The 21,606-nt window shown below is 45.9% G+C and overlaps 1 protein-coding gene across 1 annotated transcript in view; it reads right to left on the bottom strand.

Moving 5' to 3' along the window:
* Nucleotides 1–21,606, bottom strand: part of NCOR2 (nuclear receptor corepressor 2) — a 218,467-nt gene that overhangs the window by 176,676 nt on the left and 20,185 nt on the right. The window contains 1 exon segment of the mRNA XM_087942977.1: nucleotides 3,679–3,904. Coding sequence (XP_087799103.1) covers nucleotides 3,679–3,783 — 105 coding nt within the window. The 5' untranslated portion in view covers nucleotides 3,784–3,904.

Here is a 21,606-nt window from a genome sequence, read left to right as displayed (position 1 = left end):
AAAAAAAAGTTACTCGGTTACTGGGAAGGTTTAGAATTTTTTTCCCCCCATCAAACTTTGGAGACGTGATCATTTGCCATCACCCAAGTTCAGACTCTGGAAAGAGTGCAGAGAAGAGCAAGAAAGATGATTAGGGGACTGGAGGCTAAAACATATAAAGAACAGTTGCTGGAACTGGGTATGTCTAGTTTGATAAAAAGAAGGACTAGGGGTGACATGATAGCAGTGTTCTAATATTTGAGGGGCTGCCCCAAAGAAGAGGGAGTCAAGCTATTCTCCAAAGCACCGGAAGGCAGGACAAGAAGTAACGGATGGAAACTAATCAAGGAGAGAAGCAACTTAGAACTAAGGAGAAATTTCCTGACAGTCAGAACAATTAATCAGTGGAACAACTTGCCTCCAGAAGTTGTGAATTCTCCAACACTGGAGGTTTTTAAGAAGAGATTGGACAATGATTTGTCCGAAGTGGTCTAAGGTTTCCTGCCTAGGCAGATGGTTGGACTGGAAGACCTCCAAGGTCCCTTCCAACTCTGTTGTTCTATTCTACTGTTCCACTTTTGATCTTGCTATTGTTATCCCCGTTTTTGGTTTTACGTACAAGCCATTTGGGAGTTCAGGCTGTGCTTAAGTGGGTGGGTTAACCTTATTTTCTTGTCGTCCCTTTTCTTCCTTTTTATTGAATTTTTATCTTGTAAGCCTGCGGGGAGTCGGAATTATTCAAATGCTAATAATAATACCTGGCACAGTTCCCTGCCTCTAAGAGTCTTAAGTTCTCATGATAAAGATTGCGTTGTTTTTTTCTTTCTCTCTTTTTTTAATTGAGCTCAGGGGCTATTTTGGGCAAATCTTATATTACAATGGGCTCCTTTTGATCTCTCTTTTCTCTGTTCTCCCTTCCCCCCCCAAAAAAAGAGTCTTTTGTTTTGGATCTAGAAAGCAAAGCAGGAAAACAAACATCCATTCCGGAGTCGCGGGACAATGAGGAACAAAAGTGCAAGTAAGTCCCATAGGAGCGTCAGTAATTATGGTTTATTTTACGCAGACTTTCTGCCTGCAAGGAGACTGCCTCCTCCCTTGGGGGTGGGAGTGGGGAATTTTAAACTCAGTTTCTGACCTCGTAAGTGTATTTCCGATTCCCGGCTGTCTCTCTGTCTCTCAAGTTTGCTTGAAAGAAATCTGACCTCAGCTCAGCTGGGCTTTGTTTCCAAAAATGCAGCATGGCAGGCCTTGTCCTTGTCCAGACGTTGTAAATTTCTAAAAGGCACACAAGGGAAGGCATGGGGGATTTCCCTTCCAATCCTCCTCCGTCCACAGAAGATCCATAAATGTCAGCCTCAGGGCTGACCCAGCAAACGAAAAAGGAGTAACTGTACAGGGAGTCCTTGATCGATGGCGGCAATTTCCGTGGCTAAGCGAGGTAGGTTAAGGGAATTGCTTCTGATTTTACAACGGTCATAGCACTTCCGACGTACAGACTGCTTCCCAGGGCTTTGCAGCCAGCCTTCTCTTAAGCGTTTCAGCTTCTTGCCCCCCAACAATCTGGGTCCTCATTTTACCCACTTTGGAAGGACGGAAGGACAAGGCAACCTTGAGCCGCTCAGAATCGAACTGTTGGCAGTGGGCAGAGTCAGCCTGCAATGTTGCATTCCAACCATTGTGCGAAGGTAGAAAGGAAGGAAGGAAGGAAGGAAGGAAGGGGAAGGGAAGGAGGGAACAGAAGGAAGGAAGGAAGAAGAGAAGGAAGGAGGGAGGGAGGGAGGAGGGGAAGGGAAGGAAGGGGAAGGGAAGGAGGGAACAGAAAAAAGGAAGAAGAGAGAGAGGGAGGGAGGGATGCAGGAAGGAAGGAGGGAAGGAGGAAGGAAGGAAGGAAGGAAGGAAGGAAGGAAGGAAGGAAGGAAGGAAGGAAGGAAGGAAGGAAGGAAGGAAGGAAGGAAGGAAGGAGAAATAGCAATAGAACTTATATACCGCTTCACAGTGATCTACAGCCCTCTCTAAGCGGTTTACAGAGTCAGCCTTTTGCCCTCAACAATCTGGATCCTCATTTTACCGACCTTGGAAGGACGGAAGGCTGAGTCAACCTTCAACCAGTCAGGATCGAACTCCTGGCAATGAGCAGAGTCAGCCTGCAAAACTGCCTTCTAACCACGTGCACCACCCGGGCTCCTACCACCTTTTGTGCCAGGTTTTTATGTCAATCACTGTGGTTTTGAAGTGAATTGCTTGGTCACTGAGAAAATCCGGCTTCTCCCAATGCTTTTGTTTGTGGGAAGCTGGCTAGGAATCTCACAAACGGCGAACCCAGAACCCGCTGGGGAGGCTGCGACTTGTTTTAAACCATCCTGCTGGCCAAGCACCCCCGAAATTCCGATCACGCGATCATCGCCTTCGCCAAGACCACCCCCAAGGCCCTAGTCCTCATGACCCAGAAGCCCACTCTCACCCCACTGGCACGCCCCTACAGCCAGCCAACGGCAACGATGTTCAATGTGTCTGTATCGAGACACAGATTTCAGAGAGTGATTCTCCAGAACTGCAGAAAAAAAATAATGACTACCAACCTGCCTTCCATGGAGGACCTGTATGCTGCACGAGTCAAAAAGAGGGCTGTGAAAATATCTACAACCCTTCACATCCTGAAATATCTACAACCCTCCACATCCTGGACATAAACTGTTTCAACTCCTACCCTCAAAACGACACTATAGAGCACTGCACACCAGAACAACTAGACACAAGGGGAGTTTTTTCCCCAAACGCCATCACTCTGCTAAACACATAATTTCCTCAACACTGTCCAACTATTGACAAAGTCTGCACTAGTATTACTATTAACCTTCTCATCACTCCTTATCACCCATCCCCTCCCACTTGTGACTGTATGACTGTAACTTTGTGGCTTGTATCCTTATGATTTATATTGACTGTTTCCTAGTATGATTTTATTGCTTATTGCACCCTATGACTATCATTAAGTGTTGTACCTAATGATTCTTGACTCTTGATGAATGTATCTTTTCTTTTATGTACACTGAGAGCATTTGCACCAAGACAAATTTCTTGTGTGTCCAATCACACAGGGCCAATAAAAAATTCTATTCCTTTCCCTTCCCTTCCCTTCCCTTCCCTTCTCTATTCTATTCTATTCTATTCTATTCTATTCTATTCTATTCTATTCTATTCTATTCTATTCTATTCTATTCTATTCTACTCTACTCTACTCTACTCTACTCTACTCTACTCTACTCTATTCTTATTGTACCCTATGACTATCATTGTACCTGATGATTCTTGACTCTTGACGAATGTATCTTTCCTTTTATGTACACTGAGAGCTTTTGCACCAAGACAAATTCCTTGTGTGTCCAATCACACTTGGCCAATAAAGTATTCTATTCTATTCTATTCTATTCTATTCTACTCTACTCTACTCTACTCTACTCTTATTGTACCCTATGACTATCATTGTACCTGATGATTCTCGACTCTTGACGAACGTATCTTTTCTTTTATGTACACTGAGAACATTTGCTCCAAGACAAATTCCTTGTGTGTCCCATCACACTTGGCCAATGAAGAATTCAATTCAACTCAACTCAACCCAACTCAACTCAATTCAACTCAACTCAACCCAACTCAACTCTGCTCAGTCCAACCAGGAGGGAAGAGAAGACAACTCACCACATGGGGCTGATTTAAGGCCACAGGGTAGGACATGGCATGGGAGGGGTAGTGGCTTTCAGCCCCTCGCCAGGTCTGGGTTGCCGGTTGTGTAGATCCAGCCATTGCCAAAGGGGGGGTTGGGGGGGAGCAGTCTTCTTTTGGGGGCCTCTCCTAAGAATCAGCGATGCGACGCACTAAGGACGTTTGGGCCCGCGATGCTCATCCCGGCCATTTCCTGTTGCTCCTGGAAGGGAAACAAAGGAAGGCGGGATTAGAGTCCTGTTGGGGGAAAAAAGGGGGTGAGTTTGAGACAGGGTTTTTTTTCCCCCAATTTTTTTAAATTGTTTTATTTACACAACATATAAAAATTCAATTTCTATTAAACAGTGTGTTGTCTGGGTGCCATTATTTTATTAAAATATCAGAATTGAAATGTTTACAAGAAAATTCATCCCGTTGATATTAATTCAACAGCAACAGCAACAGCAATAACAACAACAACAATAACAATAATTTACTTCTTTCTGGACATTCTGGTTTTTCTTTGAAGGCATTTTGCTTCTCTTTCAAGAAGCTTCTTCAGCTGGGGAATGGAAATATTTTTATTCCTTGCAGACAGCTAGCTGGTCATTTGCATCCTTTTAGAGGGTCATTGAGGCCACTTGGGAGTTTTAGCACTAATAGGAATGGATTTCCAGAGAAAACGAAAACTGCAGACCACAGGAACCATTTGCACCACTCAGGTGACCCTGAGGACACAGATAAACCTCCAGGTGGCCTCAACCACCCTCTAAAAAGATGCAAATGGCCAACTGTCTACCAGGAATACAAATTATTCCATTCCCCACCACCCGGTTGGAGCTGAAGAAGCTTCTTGAATGAGAAGTGAAATGCCTTCAAAAGAAAAACAAGGAAGTGTAGTTGTCACCTGAAAAAGCACCTTTGAGATGGGACAAAACTCATTTAAACAAATGTCTTTACTTAACAGGAACATTGGGCTGAAATGTGGTCGTAATTCAAGGACTACCTATACACAGGAAGGCACACTTTGCTTTGTCAGGATTTCTATTAAAAGTCCCCCCCCCAAACCCGGTTCTCCAGGTGTTCCACTTAACCTACAGGTGCTTTAAATAAGCCCTCCACTCCTATCCTGAAATAAGTCTTAGTTACACCCTGCGTAAATTGTGGCAGTAGCAAAGTTGACCCAACCGTTTTCTCCAAAGCAAGCTGGCTTTTTGTTCATTTCCCTTCCCCTTCATCCATTGCAGCATTGAAATAGTTTTTTTTTTCCCCCTTGCACGATTTCCAAAAGGGAAGAGAAAAAGGAAGTCCAACATACCACCAACAGAATTCGGCTTCCTCGGAATTTGCTCCCGAGGTTGCGTAACGAAAGGGGCAATTTGCAAAACTGTCCCCAGAGGTTTCATTCTTGGGTAGGAGCTCAGCTTCCCTCTCCGCTCCCGGAAAGGGTGGGAAAAAGTGGCCTCAACAGTTGAACGTACACCTGTTTCCAGAGTAAGTAGCCTTTTCAAAACAGTGGTGGGATTCTACCGGTTTCCCAACCCATTTGGTGATCGCGCACTTCGTGTGTGTGTGCGCAGCAGTGGTGGGATTCAAATATTTTTTTTACTACTGGTTCTGTAGGCGTGGGTTGGTAGGCGTGGCTTGGAGGGAGTGACAGGGGAAGGATACTGCAAAATCTCCATTCCCTCTCTACCCCACTAACCTGCTTTGCAGCTCTGTTCTCCTGTGCGGGGCAACCGAAGGAGACCCAGCCGATCAACTGGGACTCAATGGGAGGCAGAGAAGAAATGGGGGCGGGGCCAGTCAGAGGTGGGATTTGCCGGTTCTCTGAACTACTCAAAATTTCCACTACCGGTTCTCCAGAACTGGTCAGAACCGGCTGAACACCACCTCCCGCACGCAGCTTTCCAAACACAAGCTGAGGCTGAGGGGATAAAGAACAGAAAAGTGCAGAGGCAGTTGGGAGGGCCAATCCTGCACTTTTCTCTTCTCCCTTCAGTTGATCGTTGGAGCTTTTTTTTTTTCCTACCTGTTTGGCCAAACCGGTAGCCATTTTTTTGCTACCAGGTTGGGCAAACCGGTCCAAACCGGTAGCATTTCACTACTCCCCTTTGTCCTTAAGCTTACAACCATCCGTTAAGCAAGCTTTTGAAGTTACCGCCACATTGAGAAGGGGGGGGAAATAACTTATCCTCGATCCTCAGACTTATGACCGTCACAACTTCCCTGCAAGTTACATGATCACTGCTTGTGACTTTCCAAGCTGGCTTCCAACTGGTTAAGTCAATGAGGAAGGCTGGCAACAAGTTGCAAATGGTGGTCCCGCCTTGCTTAATGACCTTGGGCAAATTGCTTAATGATCACGACCGTCACATGATGTTTTGGCTGAAGAGCTGCTTCGTTTAGCGGGGGCTCGTGCAAACTCAACCAATGGGGGGAGGGGGGGTTGTCCTACAAACCACAATAAGCAAACCACTGTTTATAGGACAGGGAGTAGCAGAGCTTGCCCAGGAACAAGCTCAGGAATCCACTATCAAAGGATTGGAGCCGGACTCGAAGTTCCGACCCTCTATCTTTGCCACTGCTACAAAGGGACTACAAAGTTCATGCACCCCTCCCCTTTAAACCTGGAGGGGTCCAGCAGCTGGCTGAGCATGATGGAAGGCAAAGTCCAGCCCATGATGCATAATGAAGGCTGTAGGATTTTGGGTTTGGCTAGTCTAGAGAAAAGAAGAATTAGGGGTGACGTGGTAACAGTATTCTAATATTTGGGGGGGGCTGCCAGAAAGAAGAGGGGGGGTCAAATTATTCTCCAAAGCACCAGAAGCAGGACAAGAAACAACAGGTGGAAACTAATTAAGGAGAGAAGCAGCCTGGAATTAAGGAGGAACTTCCCAAAAGGGAGGACAATTAACCAGTGGAACAGCTTGCCACTAGAAATTGTGGGCGCTCCATCACTGGAGGTTTTTAAGAAGAGATTGGACAACCATTTGTCTGAAATGGTAGAGGATATCCTGCTTGGGCAGGGGATTGGACTAGAAGACCTCTAAGATCCCTTACAATTCTAATATTCTATTATTTGGATACATTAACATAAATTGATAAATTTGGGTGCTCCATCATTGGAGGTTTTTAAGAATTGGACAATCCTTTGTTTGAAATGATATCTCTAGACAGTCACTTATCTGAAATAGCATAGGTTCTCCTGCTTCAGCAGGGGGCTAGACTAGAAGACCTCCAAGACCCCTTCCAACTCACTCATTCTAAAAAGAAGGGTTGGGGAAAGCATCCTAATTTACAAACATGGTTTTCAGTTCGTGTTTGTGAACCGAGGCAGCCTGAAAACGAGAAGACCAAAACTCCCATCTTCAAATTCTGGTTTTAGGATTTTTAAAAAACCACACTGGATTTACACCTTGGCAGAACTAAAAGAGGAATGCAAGTAGTCCTCCACTTACAACAGTTCATTTAGCAACTGGTTCAAAGTTACAACAGTACCGGAAAAAAGTTGATTTATGGCCATTTTTCACACTTCACGACCATTGCAGCCTCCCCACCAATCAAAATTCAGATATTTGGCCACTGGTTCCTATCTATGACGGTTGCAGCATCCCAGGGCTCATGTGATTCCCGTTTTGGGACCTTTTGACCAGTAAAGTCAAAGGGGAAGCCAGATTCACTTAATGACCATGTCACTAACTTAATGGCAGTGATTCCCTTAACGAACTGTCGCAAGGAAGGGGTCATAACATGGAGCCAAGTGCGCATAACAAATGTCTTGCTTAACAACGTAAATCTGGGGCTCTCTTGTGGTTGTAAGTCGAGGACCATCTGTGCCTTAATTTTTGGATTCATACCCAACTCAACAATCCCAACACGGATCTCCGCCAGGTGCCAGGTGTTCTGACCTAGGCTTCACAAAATCACTAAGCAGAAAAGCTCTTTTTATTAAGCTAATGTGAATTCCTCCCATTCACATCCAGCAAAGTCCCAGCAAACAATCTTTCAAGAGTGAATTGCAACCACGGATCTGATCAGGCTTGGAGAGCTGCCAGGCTAATAGCTTCTATGATGACCTGGGCCATGGCACAAAAATAACAAAGTCACAAAAGTAAATAAATTCCCTTTAATGCCTCCAACTTGGCCCCCAATGTCCAGTTATCCTCGGCTGGAGATCAAACTCTTCCAAAAACAGTCTACAAAGGAAAGAAATGCAGTTCGAACCCAAAGTAGAGATAAATTAGAAATTTAAAAAAACCCAACACAAACCACGCTGAAGTAATTTACATGACAGGCCAGGATAATAAATTGCAGACTTCCAACAGATAACGAAGCACACACACAGTTGGGAAGACGCCAAAACGCAGATAAGCCTCGACAAAGATAAGGCAGGCTTTGCTTCCAGCAAGGTGCTGTGTGCAAACACCCTTCTTATATCCTGTTCTCCCAGCTGCAACTAATTAAAAGGATCAGGGCCCTTTTCTCTCCTGTAAGCCACATTGCTCCCTTCTCCGTTCCTCCCTGCGTGCCCTAGGATGAAGAGAAGGTGGCCCTGGATCTTTGTCCAAAAGCCCAACTGGACTGTGCCTTTCCCCCATTTCTTCCACAGCCACTGGAGCCACACTCCCACTCCCTGTCAGCTGCTCAATCTCCCCCTCAGAATCAGACTCCAACAAGGGCATGACCGCTTTCAAGTGCAACACTGTACCAGAAAATACTTGGCAAGGAGTCACAAACAAATCTTCACCCTAATTAAATGAACTGATTGTCTCCTGCAAAGCCCCACTCCCCTTTTGCTCCTCTTTATTCCCTATGGGAGGGACCATTCACCGTCCACCTGTGCCTTTACTCCCAAGTCGACCCTTGTTCCTTAACTGTTCCCTTCTCCGGGCAGCTCTGCTCATGCGCACATCGGGACCAGGCTCCAGCTGTTCTTCTGCCCCACTGATCTCCGACTCTGAAGGCAGATGCAGAGCCCTCGTCAGTGCCTTCTCCAGACTCCAGGACTGGCCCAGGTTCCTTCCCAACCTCCTCACTGTCTGCTGGCAGGCCACAACACTAAGCTATTTGCAAATCCTAAGGGACCAGCAGGGGTTTTTTTTTTCCCCCCAATGCTCCACAAAAAAAAAAAAAAAAATTGCATCAAAGCAAAAAGGAAAGAGGGAAGGGAAAAAAAAATACCCCAAAGAGGATCAATTCACTCCTCTCTGCCTCCCTTAATGTTTCTGGCTGCCAGCAATTATTCTCTGTAGCTATGGAAACTCTGGCTACCGTTCAAAGCAACTGTGGGCGAAGCTTTGAGCCCTCTTTTTTCATGGCAGGGAAGTTCTTTTGTGTTTCAATAAACCCCACATTGCCAATCTTTTATACTGGAATCAGACCGACATCCTTTCGTTTTTATTTTGATTTGATTCGAGGGTTTTTTTGCAGTGTGAATGACTCTCCACACTTGCGTTCCTAAATGCCTGGCTTAAGGTTACAACAGGTGGCTTCCTGGCTTGCTTGCAGGCAGGTTTTTCGCTTGAGTGGCGCACTTTGCAAAGTTTGAGGAAAGCAAACAAAACTATTTAAGTTTCAGTTTCGGACACTTCGGGTAAATCTAAGTTTGAAAGGTAACAAAAACTGATAAAGCCATCAGGGTGGTGTGTTTGTTTTTAAATAACTTTTGTTTGGATTCAATGGTTTATAGGGTGGCTTGTTAACTCATTCATGCCTTCAATAAAGGAGAATATTTGTAGCTCAAGGTTGAACTGTGGGGTCCTTGGTGCTCTCTGAGCTTGTTTTCTTCCAGACGTTTCATTGTCAACCTAAGTAACATCATCAGTGCTTGAAGAGAGGAGGGTTTGTAGAGAGGAGGAGGGGGGGAGGAGGAGGAATGGTGGTGGTGTAGGGTCCTTGGTGCTCTCTTGAGCTTGGTGGTTTACTTGCAGATGTTTCATTATCAAACTAGGTAACATTTTCAGCACTGATGATGTTACCTAGTTTGCGTCATGAAATGTCTTCAATAAAACCACCAAGCTCAGAGAGCACATCAAGGACCCTACAGTTCTCCTCCTCTTCCATTCCACAAATCCCTCTCCCTTCTAGCACTGATGTTATTACCTACTTGGGTAATGAAACGTCTGCAAGAAAACCACCCTGCTCAAAAGAGCACACCCTCATCCATCTCTTCCAACAAACTAGGCTGGGGTCTCCCTTTTTGAAGATGGGGATGACCGTGGCTTGTGACCATAGGTTAGGCAAGGAGCTGGTCCTGAAAGATTTTTCAAAGATTATGCTTAGAGGTTTGTCTATGGCAGTGGATAGCTTTTTTAAGAAGTAGGCACATATTCCGTCCAGTCCAATAGATAGAAATGGTTTTAGATTGCGTAGTGCTTTTTCATCATTGTCTTCTGTAAAATCGATATGTATTAGATCATTGTAGTTGTCCGTGGTTCGACTAGGAAATACTGGGCATGATTCGTTGCTGTTTACAAATACTGAGCCAAAGAATGTGTTAAAGAGGTTGGCTTTGATGGTGTCGTCGTTTGCAGTCTTTACCATTAGGTCCTTTCAGGGGTGGGATGGACCTTGAGTCTTTTAGTTTGTTGTTTACAAAATTGTAAAAAGCGCGGGTGGAATTGGTGTGTAGAAGGTTTTCCTTTTGTTTAATGTGATAATTGGTGCATTCAGTCTTTATCTGATGGCATAATTTTTTGTATCGGCAAGTTGGCAATGTGACCAGATTTGTTTTTCCGCCAGAGTGATCTCTTTTTGGATTGAATTTTCCTTATTGTTATGGGTAATCTGTTTTTTTTTGTTTTGTTTTGGGAGTTGTTGTTAGTACATATAGTTTGATGATTCTTTTGACTTCAAGTAAAAATATGTTGTAATGGTCTTCAACAGTATTGCATCCAGTGAATAGAAATTGCCAATCAAGGGATGAGAGATCGTTGTCTATAAGATCATAGTTGCCTTTTTTGAAGTTATAATTGGGGATTATGTCATTGTGATGATTTTTGAGTGGGCTTATGTTGAGACAAAAGTCAATCATATTGCGGTCACTGTTGGAAAAGGGTTCTTTAGTTTGTATTCCGTAAATTAAATTCGAACTATTCTTCTTCTTCTTCCTCTCTTTCCTTCCATCTTCCCACCATTGTAGATTTCTCCAGGGAGCTAATCTGATTCAGTCTTTCTGTTTCCCTTTTTATCTTTCGCTTCCTAACTTCCAACATTGTGATTTTCCTGCACTTTGCTTAATGTAATTTACCTTGAAAAGGAATATTGTGACAAAAGATGGAAGATCCACTCTTGGCGATTGCCTTCATGCTTAAGGAATTTCTGTAAGTGAAATGTCCACTTTCCCAGCCCACCACAGACACCCCGAGAATCTCACTTCCATGCGAAGGCCAAACCTGGGTTTACAACCCTCACCAAACCAGTGGTGGTATGCTACCGGTTCGGCCCATTCACCCAAACCGGTAGTAAAAAAAAGCACCCCATGAACAGGGATTGCCAGCCTTCTGGACCTCAGGGACTCATAATTTTAAATCCCGCGGACCACTAATATGAATTTTGACTAATGGTGGCTTGCTGGCGTTGGTGGGAAAGTCAGTCCCATAATCGAGAGCTGCGGGAGTCACAGGACTGGCCCTTTGGTCATCCCGGAGCAGCTGCTCCTCCACCTGGGTGCACCGGCCTACCATGGACTGGAGGAGCAGCTACTCCGGGATGACCAAAGGGCCAGTCCTGTGACTCCTGCAGCTCTGGAATATGGGATCAACTTTCCCACCAACGTCAGCAAGCCACCCGGGCGGATGTCCCTCCCCTGCCATTGGTCTTATCTTCCAGTTCCAGCTCACGTGGCTCTGCTCAAGGTAAGGTTTGTGCTCGGCCAAAGGGTGGGGGCCAGCGGGGTGGGCAGGCCATGTGGGTGGTGCAGCCTTATGTTCCCATGGAGCCTGGATTAATTGCTTTGGGAGGAGTGCTTTGGGGGGGCATTTCTCTGCAGACCACTCAAATTTTCTTGCGGACCACCACTGGTCCCCGGCCCACTGGTTGGTGACCACTGTCCTAGAATACATTTTGCATCGGGACAAGATCTGAGAACTTTCAAGCTGCAACTCAACCAGCGTGCTTTGGGAGAGCTTACAAGGTGAACTCAACTCAATATTGGCTTCTCGAAAAAATCCTCCCTTTAGAAAATGATAAACTTAGTAAACCATCAAATGCTTGATATCTATGGCGCTTCTTAATCATTCAGTTCATGGTTGTCCCAACCAGTGTGGTGGCAGCAGCCAAAAAAGCTGATGAAATCCTAAATTGCATTAACAGAGAGATACAATCAAGATCAAGTGAGGTACTAATACCACTCTACAAAGCCTTAGTAAGACCTAGAGTACTGCATCCAGTTTTGGTCACCCCACTATAAAAAGGTGTTGAGACTCTAGAAAAAAGTACAGATAAGAGCAACCAGGATGATTAGGGGACTGGAGACTAAAACATACGAAGAATGGTTGCAGGAACTGGGCTTGGCTAGACTAGTGAAGAGAAGGACCAGGGGAGACATGAGAGCAGCCTTCCAGTATTTGAGGGGCTGCCACAGATAGGAAGAGGGGTTCAAGCTATTTTCTAAAGCACCTGTAGGCCAGACAAGGAATAATGGATGGAAACTGAACAAGGAGAGATTCAACCTGGAAATAAGGAGAAACTTTCTGACAGTAAGAACAATCAACCAACGGAACAGAAGTTGCCTTTGGAAGTTGTGGGAGCGCCATCACTTGAGACCTTCAAGAAGAGATTGGACTGCCATTTGTCAGAAATGGTTTAGGGTCTCCCACTTGAGCGGGGTTGGACTAGATGACCTATAAAGTCCCTTCCAACTCTGATTATCTGTTAAATCTGTCCCAAAGGTGCTTTTCAAAAAAACAAAAAACAAAATAAGTCCAGTTTATCTTTTGAAAAGTACTTTTGGGACCACCAAAAGCATCTTGAAAGTTACCTGGGGGTCCTTCCTAGGTGATCAAGATCTGGAACTTTCTTGCCTTGAACAATCCAACACCTACATCTTGGAGAAATAGACCTTGAAGTCAACCGTTTGCTTGAGAGCAAAAAACTGGAGAAGAGGACTCAAAATTGGCTCCTTTGGAGCTCCAGAAGATTCCCAGGATGTGTGCTGGAACCTGCCGTTGATCTGGTGGCCTCCAAGGCTTTTGAAGCCACAAAAAGCATTGCTCCAAGACTTTAAAAATAGTAAGCAAATGTAAGAGAATGGTATGAAATGGGCAAGCACTGCAGCCTTTCCTTGTTGTCATCTTGGAGTCATTCCAACCGCCACTGTGTAAACACAGCGAAGGGAAATGGAAATTCCACTTCTCCACAATGGCTGGAGGAAGGCCCAACTTTTGCGCCATCAACAACTGAATCTCCTTTTCATTTTGTTCTTCACACTGAACTACTATCTGCCGAACACTCTCGTATAGCCAGTGTTATTTCCAAAGCCTATAAACAAATAAATACACATCTAAAGGAGCTTGTCCTGCCAGGGTTGGTTTAAAAAAAAAAATGTGGCTCAGCCATCAACACCAAGATAAACCACCTGTACACACCGTTCAGAAGAGACTATGAAAAATCAATACGGACTAATATAAAGCAAGGAAGAGGGGGGGAAAGGAAAAGCAAAAAAGTGGAAGAAAAATAGAAAACAAAGAGGAAAAAAAAAGATACAAATAAGTGGTTTCCAAGATTTTTCCTACTAAGCCCAGACTGAATAAAATCAAGGAAAAAAAAAGAGAATTAATTCCAGATTTTAGCCAAAAGAATGCCAGTACATAGCTAAAGCCAGTGATGGCGAACCTTTTTTGTTGTGGTGTACTGAAAGCACGCATGCGGGGGCACCCACAATACAACGCGCGCACACACACCCCGCATATGTGTGCGCAACACACACACACACACGCCTCCTTACCTGAACTGTGCATGCATGTACCTCCCAGCTGATTTTCCGCCCGTTTGAGGCCTTTTTCGCCCTCCCAGGCGCTTGAGGGAATTATCTGCAGCCTCGGGAAGCCGAAAAACAGGCCCGTTTCAGCACTTCTGGTATTTCCAGAAGGCCCGTTTTTTGGCCTCCAGAGGCTACAGAGGCTTCCCTTGAGCCATTGAGAGGACGAAAACGGCCTCAAACAGGCAAAACATCAGCTGAGAGGTGTACGCATGTGCAGTGGAGGTTAAGTTTGGCTGGGGCTCGCATGCCCGCACAAATGGCTCTGCGTGCCACAGGTTTGCCATCAAGGGCTTAAAAGCCATCTTTGCAATTCAACCCTGCTGGATTTTTCTGTTTCTTCTTCTGCTTTTAATCCAATTAACTTAGTTTGTGGCAGGCTTCCACTGGCGAATCTCTCTTTGCACGTTCAGTGGGAATTGGGGGATTCATGGGTTTGAGAAGCAAAGTCATATCCATCCCAGAAAGCAAATCGAACACGGATTTATTCCACCCACCACATTTTTCAGGTGGAAGAAATTTTAGCAAGACGTCAGGCTTAGGAACGGCACAGCCTCGAGACTTCCTCTCCCGCCACCGCTGAGAGACAGAGCGGGGCGAAAGGACAAGTTAATTACTAATGCAGAAGGGGCTAAAAATAAAACACAACACTGTGTCCTGCCGTTACACGTTAGACGAAGTGCCAAACGCCAGCGAGCTGGCAGGTGAAAAAAGGAATATTTTTCAGTCACCGAGAGACATCAAGGACTTGTTCTCATTGCTTCCGTCCCCGTCCCCCCTTGTCTCGCTCGGAAAGGGGAGAAAAAAAAAACTTGGCTTCCTGGGAAAAGAAAAAGAGAGAGAAAGAGAGAGGGAAAATACTGGCCAGCAAAAATACAGGTAGTCCTTGACGTACAATCACAATTGCGACCAGAATTTCCATTGCTAGACAAGGCATTACGTTTACTGGACTGTCATTTCTCTGGGATGGTATATAGGTCAGCGATGGCAAACCCTTTTGTTGTGGTGTGCCGAATGCATGCACCGGCACCCACAATGTAATGCGCCCTGCACATGCGCACGCAACGCCTCCCCGCCAAGCTTACCTGCACTGCGAATGCACGCGCTGCCTCCCAGCTGATTTTTGGCCCATTGTGGCCTTTTTCGGCCTCCCAGAGGCTCAAGGGAAGCCTCTGCAGCCTTTGAAGGCGGAAAAATAGGCCCGTTTTGTCACTTCCTGTATATCTGGAAATACCAGAAGTGACGAAACAGGCCCGTTTTTCGGCCTCCAAAGGCTGCAGAGGCTTTCCTTTGAGCCTCCGGGAGACCGAAAAAGGCCTCAAATGGGCCGAAAATCAGCTGGCAGGCATGTGCATGCACAGTTCAGGTAAGCTTGGCTGGGGGCTTGCATGCCCACACAAATTGCTGTGTGCACCACCTGTGGCACGCGTACCACAGGTTCGCCATCACGGGGATAGGTTCTCCTGCTTGAGCAAGGGGCTGGATTAGAAGCAGCTGGATTTTCTTGGGTGTTTTCTTTGGAAACATTTTGCTTCTCGTCCAAGAAGCTTCTTCTGAAATGAACTGAAGCAGCTTCTTGGATGAGAAGCCAAACGTTGTTTTTTTTTAAAAAAAAACAACCACCCAAGAAAGTCCAGCTGTTTTTTTGGGGGGAGGGAGAGGAATCCCACACATTTGGGACTTGCAAATGAAACGGTTGTTAAGTGAAGGATTACCTGCCCTGGCTGTCCACTTTTGAGCCCAGGGTGGGAGTGAAACCTGTGCACCACACTCAACGCGGCACCAGGGTCAAGATTTTTTACTGGGGAAGTAGAGTCCGAGGCAAGATAAGAAGCAATGAATGGAAAGTGATCCAAGAGAGAAGCAACCTTGGAATTAAGGAGAAACAGTGAGGACAATTAACCAGTGGAACAGCTGGCCTCCAAAAGTTGTTGGCGCTCCATCACTGTAGGTTTTTTAAAAAGACTCTGGACAGTCACTGGTCTGGAACGGTCACTGGTCTGGAGCAAGGGGCTGGACTAGAAGACCTCCAAGGCCCCTTCCTTCCAACTCTGCTCTTCTGTTCTGTTCTGAAATGGCAAATTCTGTTTGCAAAGGAGCCAGCAAAAATACCCTGCCAGGCCTATGTCTACTCCCAGTGAAGAGCTTCCCAGTCTCTTTTTAAAATTAAGCTTTTCCTTTTCCTTCTCTTGGGACATGGCCTTTCGGTCCTGTCCCCCCCCCCCTCCGTCACGCAGGACACCGCCCCCTCCCCCTCTGAATTTGCTCTTATCAAAAGCTGCCTTCCCAGGATCGGATTGCCTTGTCAAGTCAAAGGAGCAAACTCATGATTTATCCATGTGTTGAGTGCAAGAGGGGAGAGAGAGAGAGAGAGAGAGAGAGAAAGAGGTTCCCTCGGGTTTTACGGTCCCTCCAGACATCCCCCAAGAGGCCATCAATTGCAAAGCTTTTCTCCGTGCAGCAAAGCTGTGTGTGTGTGTGTGTGTGTGTGTGTGTGTGTGTGTTTTTAACCCAACTGTCGGAGAAAAGAGAACCATGTAGGGAGGAAAAATAGAAAAACCAGCCAACGTTGAATTCAGGCAACAACAATCTCTCCTCCCAAAAGGCCTCCGTTGCAAGACTCTTCCTTATGACCATCCTTGAACCCCCCCAAAAATTAATGCTGCGGAGACATTGGGTAAGTGAGTTGGGCTCCCGTTTTATGACCTGTCTTGCCCCCCTTGTTAAAAGTGAATCACTGCAGCTGTTGAGTTAGTAGCAAGGGCTTTTAAGTGAATCTGGTTGGTTAGTGAATCGGGCTTCCCTGTTGACTTTGCTTGTCCGAAGGTCACAAAAGGGGATCGCACGACCACCGGACACGGTAAGCGTCATAAATGGGAACCAGCTGCCAAGCATTCTGAATTTTGAACCTCGTGACCATGGGGATGCCACAAAGGTGTGTGTGAAAAATGCGCATCCGTCTGTTGTGGTTCGCCGGCAGCCGATGCAGACGGCAGTGGAATCGGACAGTGGGGAAGAACGGGGACCAGTCCGGGAGTCTGGAGAGGACTCGGACGAGGGTCCTGCATCCGATGCAAAGATGGGGCCAAGACCCTCTGGGAGTGGGGTGCTGCCTTTAGAGCCTCCGGAGTCTGGCAGCAGCGAGGCAGAGGAATAGGGGGAGCCTGTTCCCAGTGTGCGTATGCGCAGAGCTGCTAGAAGGCGAGAGCAGCTGAGACAAAAGAGGCGACTCGTGAGTAAGGCTGGGAAGTGATTGCCCCTCCCATAAGGGATAAAAGTCAGATCTAAACGACAAAACCTTTGCAGAAAGCAAAGAGTTCAATCGGTTCCAAGTCATCCATGAAGCTCTTTTGCACTTCGGTTGGTTTTTCTTGTACTTCGGTTGGTTTCTTTTCTAGTTCATTTGATACTTCTGTTTTTGGCAGCACTTCGCAGAACTGAAAGGTGTGTGCTTATCTTGGGAAACTGTCAGATTAATTCCGGCTGGGAATGAAAACCATTCCCAGTGTTGCAATAAAATAGGTTTTGCTTTTAAAACAAGTTTGTGAATCATTGTGGTTTATGAAGCCTGGGTCAGAACACACTCACATTCTTCAGTGTCGAGAACTGCCTATATTTGTTTTTCACTCAAATCTCTTCATAAAGAACCATCACTAGTGGTGACTAAACTTTATTAGGAAACTCTGTAAACTGGATAACTCCTGCAAAGTTTCAAAACCCTGGACTCTTGTTAACTTAATAATTTAAACCTTTTTTTTTTTTTTTTTTTTTACAGTTCCACCACCTTCACAAAATGGTTTGTGATCCCATCGTTCTTGGGCTGAATGTCCAAAATCCCACTGAACCAGCCAAGGGATTTTTTGGGGGGGGTCTTCTTCCTTTCCAAATTTGGAAAAAAAGAAATTCAACAAAACCTCAGCGTGGCCATTTTTAGAAATAACCCGCATCATACCAACAGTTTTATCTCTGAAAGCCTCCCGCACAGCCGAAAAAAAGGAGAAAAAAATAACCAGTTACAGAACAAGAGGGAAAGGGCATCTTTACACACACACACACACACACACACAGAGAGAGAGAGAGAGAGAGAGAGAGAGAGAGGAGAGAGAGAGAATTTAAGATATTTCAAGCTTAGGAAAGACCTGGGATTAAATGAAAGAGCTTTGCAAAATTACAAATCTCAAGGGAGATGGGGAGGTTTTTTCCTGCTTCTTGGTAGGACCAGTTTTGGTGGTTTACCGTAAATTTGCAACCGAGGAAACCAGACATTCCTTACGCAAGCCGTCATTACTTAGTGGAATGCATGACTCCAAAGAATGGGATGAGGCTCATTGCTCAGGAGGCCTTTCCAGAAGAGGAGAAGGATCATCAGGGATTAGAAGAAATTCCAAAGATCAGAAGAAACCCCAAAGCTTCAACCCAATCCAGACGTTTCTCCTACTTCGGACAGCTTGAACATTCTCTGCCTATACATGAAAGTCAACTCCGTCGCTTGAAAATTGCACAAAGCGAAGGATTTCCGCAGCTGGGAGAAGGGCCAAGAAATTCAAAATGGTGGCTGCCCCAATTCCAAGCCAAGTGAACTGACATGAACTTTGCTCGGGGCTAAATGCTCGGTGGGCTTCTGAGAAAGCCAATTCCCCAGGCCATGAGTAACCATCTCCTCCGTGAATCCCTAAGTGCGGATGCACTCTTCGCAGAAACCGACTCTCAAGAAGAGCCAACTCCAGATTGCACAGGCAAAAATTCTGAGCCAATAAAGGATAAAGCATTTGTCGCTCAGGGTTGAAGTGATTTTTCTTGGCACAGAATTGAGATGTTTTTTAGTACTCTTGTGAGCGTGGTGGTTTTCTTGCAGACATTTCATGACCCAACTAGGTAACATCGTTACTGCTAGAAGGGAGTGGTGGAGGAGGAGGAGGAGGAGGAGGAGGAGGAGGAGGAGGAGGAGGAGGACCATGGGGTCTACGGTGCTCTCTCAGCTCGGTTGTTTCCTTGCAGACATTTCATGACCCAACCAGGGAACGTCATCAGTGCTAGAAGGAAGTGGGGTTTGCGGAGTGGAGGAAGAGAACTGTGGGGTCCTTGAGCTTCATTGTTCTCTTGCATTATTTCATCAACCAAACTAGTTAATCATTACCCAAGCTAGCACTGATATGACCTAGTTGGATCATGAAACATCTTGAAGAAAACAACCAAGCTCAAAGGGCACCAGAGACCCCACATTCCTCCTCCTCCATTCCCTTCTAGCCAGGAGTCGGATACAGAAGTAGTATTCAGACGGTTCTGACCGGTTCTAGAGAACCAGTAGTGAAAATTTTAAGTAGTTCAGAGAACTGGTCAATGCCACCTCTGACCGGCCCCGCCAACCCCATCTTATTCTCTGCCTCGGCTGGGTCTCCTTTGGTTGCCCTGTCCAGGAGAACGGAGCTGGGAAGCAGGTTAGTGGGTTGGGGAAGGGAATGGAGATTTTTGCAGTAACCTTCCCCTGCCATGCCCACAGAACCAGTAGTAAAAATGTTCGAATCCCACCACGGGTGGGATGCTGCCGGTATAACAATCAGTTAGGTGATCGCTGCATGAGCGTCAACATAATGCAAAAGTCCTTACCTACTATGTTACTTTGCGGGAGTAACACAGCCGAGGAGCGGCAATCCACTCTTCTGCGCTAATCAGCCGGGAGGATAAAGGTCAGTACCACGCAGTATTGCGTGGGTGGGCCCACATAATCATCGCAGCGAACCCCATTTGGAGACAACTGATCTTCAGAGGCACAGATTTGCTCGGACTGGTCCAAACCGGCAGAATCCCACCCGCTTCTAGCACTAATGATGAGACGTAGCTGGGTCATGAAATGTCTGCAAGAAAATCACCAAGTCACAGAGTATCAAAGACCTCACAATTCTTGAGCCAAGACATGGATTCAACCAAAAATCGTTAGGAAGAACTTAAAAATGCAGGTAGATTAGACTACCTGAGGCTTCTCAGGAAACAACAACTGAATGGAAAACTGCTGGTGACCTTCTACCGCTGCACTAGAGAGAGTATCTTAACTTATTGCACCTGTTTGCCAATTGCACAGTGGCAGATAGGACAGCACTCCAGAGGGTTAAAAGATCATTGCCCAGAGGATCATGGGTTGCCCTCTCCCCTCTTTGGAAGAGCTTTATAGCTCCCGCTGCCTTAAGAAAGTTCAAAGCATTCTTAAAGATCCATCTCATTCTGGGAACCCTTTTTTTTTTTGCACTATTACCATCTGGCAGATGGTACAGAATAATAAAAACAAGGACAAAAAGGCTGAAAAACAGCTTCTATCCCAGGGCAGTAGCTCTGTTGAATTCTGCTGTATAGTGCAGTGTTGGTGTGGTGTTGGGGGTTTCCGGTTCAATGTGTGGAGGGTGAAGGATGTGTGTTTATTTTCATGGTCATGATGCACACTGAAGATGGTGTTTGGTTTTGTTGTATGAGGTGCAGTGACAATCAAGTAAACTAAAACTAAAGACTAAAACTAAAAAAAGACAATAAAAAGTAGAAGAGGTCTCCTTCAATACCACTTCAAGAACAGAAAGATTTAGAGACTAAAAGAGGCACAGAACCACGTGAAGTATTGGTACCACTTTATAAAAGCCTACCAAGGCCACACCTGGAATACCGTAATCAGTTTTGGTCACCATAATACAAAAAAGATGTTGAGACTTTGGAAAAAGTCCAGGGAAGAGCAACTAAGATAATCAAAGGCCTGGTCACTAAAACATATGAAGAACAGCTGCAGGATTTGGGTTTGGCTAGAGAAAAGAAGGATTAGGGGGGACATGATAGCAGTCTTCCAGTATTTGAGGGGCTGCCCGAAAGAAGAGGGGGTCAAATTATTCTCCAAACACCGGAGGGCAAGACAAGAAACAATGGTTGGGGAAATAATGAAAGAGAGAAGCAACCTGGAATTAAGGAGAAATTTCCTAAGAAAGAGAACAATTAACCAGTGGAATTAGCTTGTCTTCAGACATTGTGGGTGCTCCATCACTGGAGGTTTTGAAGAAGAGTCTAGACAGTCACTTGTCTGAAGTGGGATAGCTTCTCCTGCTTGAGCAGGGGGCTGGACTAGAAGACCTCAAAGGCCCCTTCCAGCTCTATTCTATTCTATTCTAAACATACATGCGACACATGTACGCAGCATTCATTGTTTTAAGATACTTTTCTGAAGGGCTGCAATCCCATTGTCCAGGTTAATGAAAAAACGGATTAGGGGCTGAGGTGACAGCCGTCTTCCCGTATTTGAGGAGCTGCCACAAAGAGGACGGAGGGGGTCAATTTATTCTCCAAAGCACCAGAAGGCAGGACAAGAAACAATGATCGGAAACTAACCAAGGAGAGAAGCAACCTGGAATTAGGGAGAAACTTCTTAACAGGGAGGACAATCAACCAGTGGAACAGCTTGCTACTAGAAATCATGGGTGCTCCATCACTGGAGATTTTTAAGAAGTCTAGACCCGTGATGGTGAACCTATAGCACGCCTGCCAGAAGTGGCACACCAAGCCATTTCTGCCGGCGTGCGAGCCGTCACCCAGAACAGATCCGCTGCACATGCGCGCAGCCTCCCGCCAGCCGATTGTTGGGTATCTGCTGCGCATGCGCGGGAGGCGGGGTGTGCACGGGAGACACGCATGCACATGGGGGGGGGGTCACGCACGCATGCACAGAAGGGCGTGGCACAGAGGGGCGCCCATGATGCAGAGGGTGGAGGTCACACGTGCATTGCATTATGGGTGCAGGCACGTGCGCATGCGCGCAACACCTTCGGCACACGATGACAAAAAGGTTAGCCATCCCTGATCTAGACAGTCACTCATCTGGAATGGGATAGGTTCTCCTGCTTGAGCAGGAGGCTGGACTAGAAGACCTCAAAGGCCCCTTCCAGCTCTATTCTATTCTAAATTTCTTGGCACTT

This window comes from Notechis scutatus, chromosome 13, assembly GCF_049901735.1.
Source record: "Notechis scutatus isolate UNSWTSFEM ecotype Mainland chromosome 13, rNotScu1.2, whole genome shotgun sequence".
In the NCBI taxonomy this organism is placed as follows: Eukaryota; Metazoa; Chordata; class Lepidosauria; order Squamata; family Elapidae; genus Notechis; species Notechis scutatus.
Note: the sequence above shows the minus strand (reverse complement) of the source record. Positions and strands in the feature narration are given on the sequence as shown.